At 49.1% G+C, this 4,163-nt stretch overlaps 1 protein-coding gene across 2 annotated transcripts in view; it reads left to right on the top strand.

The window, feature by feature from the left end:
- The first annotated feature begins 256 nt into the window (after window positions 1-256).
- Window positions 257-4,163, top strand: part of LOC144601925 (microphthalmia-associated transcription factor-like) — a 198,933-nt gene continuing 195,026 nt past the window's right edge. Inside the window, exon 1 of one of the 2 annotated variants that reach the window (XM_078414511.1) lies at window positions 257-533. In XM_078414511.1, the coding sequence (XP_078270637.1) occupies window positions 430-533 (104 nt within the window). In that variant the 5' untranslated portion in view covers window positions 257-429. The remainder of the gene's footprint in view (window positions 534-4,163) is intronic. The other variant, XM_078414513.1, reaches the window with a different exon arrangement.

The following is a 4,163-nucleotide window of genomic DNA, read 5'->3' as shown; positions in this document are numbered from 1 at the left end:
GCGGGCACACGAGAGGCGGGCAGGCGGGAGCCGCGGGGCGCGCTGGGGGCTGTAGTCCCACCGCCGCGCAGGCGCGGGATTGGGAGACGGCGCGTCACCGCCGCTGGCACTACAACTCCCAGCGCGCACCGCGCGGCGCAGTGCAGCAAAGGGGGAGGAGGCAAAGCTCGCAACCCCGCCCCGGCTCTGAAGCGGAGACAGACAGCCGCCCGCTCACTCACTCCCTCTCTGTCACCCACCTCAACTTTCTCCCCCTCTCGCTCTCTCTGTGTCCTGTTGACGTTTTATTGCGCTCTCGCCGCTCCGGGGAGATTCCCCCCCCCCCCCCCTCTCTTTTTCTCTCTCTCTCCTTTTGCCCGTCAGTTTTACCCCTCCTCTCCTCTCCTCTCCTCTCCTCTCCTCTCTCTGCTGCCCATCACTCCCGGACCCATGCAGTCCGAGTCGGGAATTGTTCCGGATTACGATGTCGGGGAGGAATTTCATGAAGAGGCGAAAACGTTTTACGAGCTGAAGAGCCAGCCGCTGAACCGGAGGTCAGTCCGTGGCAGAGGGAGAGAGGGAGAAGGAGAGGGAGAGGGAGAGGGATGCGTGACTTTGGTGGAGGGTGAATGTGGGGAGACAGGGAGGGAGAGGTGGAAATGGTGCAGAAAGGCTGGGGGTCAGGGTGTGGGAGAGGGAGGTGGTGAAGGGGAGAGGGATGGGGAGGTGATGGTGCAGAAGGGCAGGGTGTGAGAACTTTGAGGAGAGGAGGGAGATGGAGACAGAGAGAGGGAGGATGGTGTGGACGTGGGTGGCTGGGACGGTGATGGGAGGGATTGGGGATAATTAGAGGGGAGAGAGGGGGGGTGGTTGTGACAGCGGGATAACTGGGATGTCAGTGTGACTGGGGATCAACTGTGGGGGATGAGGGAGCGACTGAGGTTTAACGGTGGGGATAAGAGTGAGGTTTAACAGTGGGGATCTGAGGATTGTCAGTGGGAATGTGGGTGAGAGTGAAAGTTGGCAGGAGTGACAGTGGGGGAGAAGTGAGGGGTGAGAGTGGGGGATATGAATGGGGTGAGAGTGGGGGATATGAATGGGGTGAGAGTGGGGGATATGATTGGGGTGAGAGTGGGGGGATATGAATGGGGAGGTGGTGGAGGTCAGAGTAGGGGGGGTTGAATGGGGTGAGGGTGACTGAGGAATAGAAGTGGGGAATGGTTCACTGGGGTGGGAATTAACTGTGGGGAATGATGGAGTGAGTGGGGGTGACAGTGAGGTGTGGAAGGTGGGAGAGAGGATGACAGTGGGTTAACTGTGATGTAGAGGTGACTGGGGGATTGAGTGGAGAAGGGGGTAAAACCTGGAGAGTGGATGGCTGGAGATTAACAGTGTGGGAAGGGGGGGGTAACTGTGGTGGATGGTGTGACAGGTTTTTTGACATTATGGCGACAGTTTGGGGGGATTGGATTGGGGAGTCAGGGTTAAGTGGAGTGGGTGGACCAGTGATTGAGAGGGACAAGGAGAAGGGGGGGGGGGGGGGGGGGTGAAGTTGAGGTATTAGAGGGAGGTGCAGGGCTCCTGGGCTGGGATCTGGGGCTTGTCCCAGCTGGGGGTGAGATATGTTGGGCAGTAAAGGGGAGGGTTGTAGATTATCGAGGTCGCTGCTCTGCCGGCGGGTTTGCGTGGTCTAAGTGAGGCAGGGGTGGCGGGGGTGAGGACGATCGCCACCGTCTCTCTTCATGTGCTAGGGACTTGTTGAACTCGTCCTGAAGGTGAAGGCGGTGCCACCTGGACGTGTTCGACGTTTGAACGAGTTGCCAGCGATATTTTGTGTGTGCGTTTGTTTGTTTGCACGTTCTATAGTTGCGAGAAGTTTTATTTCCCTATCTATTTTAAAGCCTGCCCCTCGCTGGGCAATTGTGAAATGCAGCCCAGAATGGAAGTTGTAGGTTAAACGAAGGAGATAGCTCAGCGCAGACGTCTGGCGTTGAGTTGCTGAGCGATTGCACGGACGTAATTCACTGGGACGCATTTTATCCTTGCAAGGGAAAAAAAATCCCTAGCCGAGCGCCTTGAAACTCTGGTTGTAATTTAGTTGTATCTTGGAGAAATAATTTAAAAAAAAGAGGAAGGATGATCAGATCTGGCAAATCAAATAATTGGCTGATATTTTATAAACATCAGATGTACGTTGAACTTGCGTCCAATATTTAATAACACGTCGTACAGTTTCAAAGCTCGTCGCCGTAAATACATGACACAAATTAATTTCAACCAACAGCTTGTGCAAACAATTTAGACTTTCAGTATTGGTTTTCGACCAGAAATCTTCAGCAGAACGCAAGAACAATTGAACCATATGGTAAGCGCTAGTGATGTGGATAAGCCCTCTGGGGGTTAATACATGTATAGTTGAGGGTGTTACCTGGAGCTGCCTTATTTGTTCACTGTCCCAACATTACACAAACAATGCCCTTTTCGGAATGCGAGGATGTGAACGCAGTTTTTTTCCCCCTCTTGATGTCAGGCCATGAGTTTCAGGATTGGCTATATATTGTTTCATCTGGTAATCATGAAACGATCTGGCTATTGTCACGAAAGAACATTAAATCTTCCTCGTATCCTTTGGGGGGGGGGGGGGGGGGGGTAAATTGGCCATCAGAACGGCGATCACACCTATTCTCTTGGGATACATTACTGTAGAAAATGAAAAAAAACTTACTCCACTTACCCTACCTTTTCACCACAAAGAAAATGCTTGCCTTTTAAAAGAGATATAAATCAACACGCTTTAACATAGACCAAACATATGGTCATTTTTCTCTATTCAATTACTTCTTAACATTACCATCAATTTGTAGTGTGGTACAGAATAAATTGTAACTTTCTTTAAAAAATACATAGTTTACCATATTTGTGCCATTCTATCTTCAGATCTGCTCACAGAGTCATAGTGATACAGTGTGGAAACAGGCCCAACTTGCCCACACCGGTCAACATGTCCCAGCTACACTAGTCCCACCTGTCTCCATTTGGCCCATCTCCCCCCCAAACCTGTCCTATCCATCTACCTGTCTAACTGTTCCTTAAATGTTGGGATAGTCCCTGCCTCCACTTCCTCCTCTGGCAGCTTGTTCCATACATCCTCCACCCTTTGTGTGAAGAAGTTATCCCTCAGTTTCCTATTAAATCTCTTCCCCTTCACCTTAAACCCATGCCCTCTGGATTTATTTCAGTTATTTCCCTGGCAGATGTGGTTTATTAACACAATGATTGTTTACTGCTACCTGTCCCAAAGGACAGGTGTACTCTGCCAGATTATTTCTACACCTGCTTCTGGAGGTTGAATCTTTTGATGGCAACAGTTTTGTTGTTCACAAACGTTTTCACACTGCACAGCAGATTATGTCATTAGAAAGTTCCTGAACATAGAATTATGTGCGCTGCTTTACGTTTGACATTACCTGAAGCATTTTACCCAAATTAGATGCACGTTGCTAAGTTCACTCCGAAGTGATTATGGAGCAATTTATTCAGAAGTTTTAGCAGCGGAATTAGACCATTCGGCACATCAAATGTACTCTCCAATTCAATCATGGCTGATCTATCTTTCCCTCTCAATCCCATTCTCCTGCCTTCTCCCCATAACCTCTGACACTAGTACTAATCAAGAATCTGTCAATCTCCGCCCTGAAAATATCTATTGATGGCCTCCACAGCCGTCTGTGGCAAAGAATTCCACAGATTCACCACCCTCTGACTTAAGAAATCCCTCCTCATCTCCTTTATAAAAGTACATCCTTTTTTTCTGAGGCTATGGCCTCTGGCCCTAGATTCTCCCACTAGTGGAAACATCATCTCCACGATCTGGAAACACATGGAAGTATTTCGGCAAACTCTATTTATATTTTGGAAGAGTCCTGAGCAACAAAGCCAGGTTAACCTGATGCAGGTTCTCGACCCAAAACGTCACCTATTCATGCTCTCCAGTGATGCGGCCTGACCCGCTGAGTTACTCCAGCATTTTGTGTCTTTTTGTGTTTTAACCTACTTGTCATTATTTTTGAATATTATTGTTTTTTCCTGTTGTCCAAGTTCATTTTCCTTTCTGACTTTATAATCAAGATGCCTTGTGTCTCTTCCATTTTTGCCATAACCTGGTGAATTCTGTCATTATTTAT

The sequence above is a fragment of the Rhinoraja longicauda genome, chromosome 17, assembly GCF_053455715.1.
Source record: "Rhinoraja longicauda isolate Sanriku21f chromosome 17, sRhiLon1.1, whole genome shotgun sequence".
Lineage (NCBI taxonomy): Eukaryota > Metazoa > Chordata > Chondrichthyes > Rajiformes > Arhynchobatidae > Rhinoraja > Rhinoraja longicauda.
Note: the sequence above shows the minus strand (reverse complement) of the source record. Positions and strands in the feature narration are given on the sequence as shown.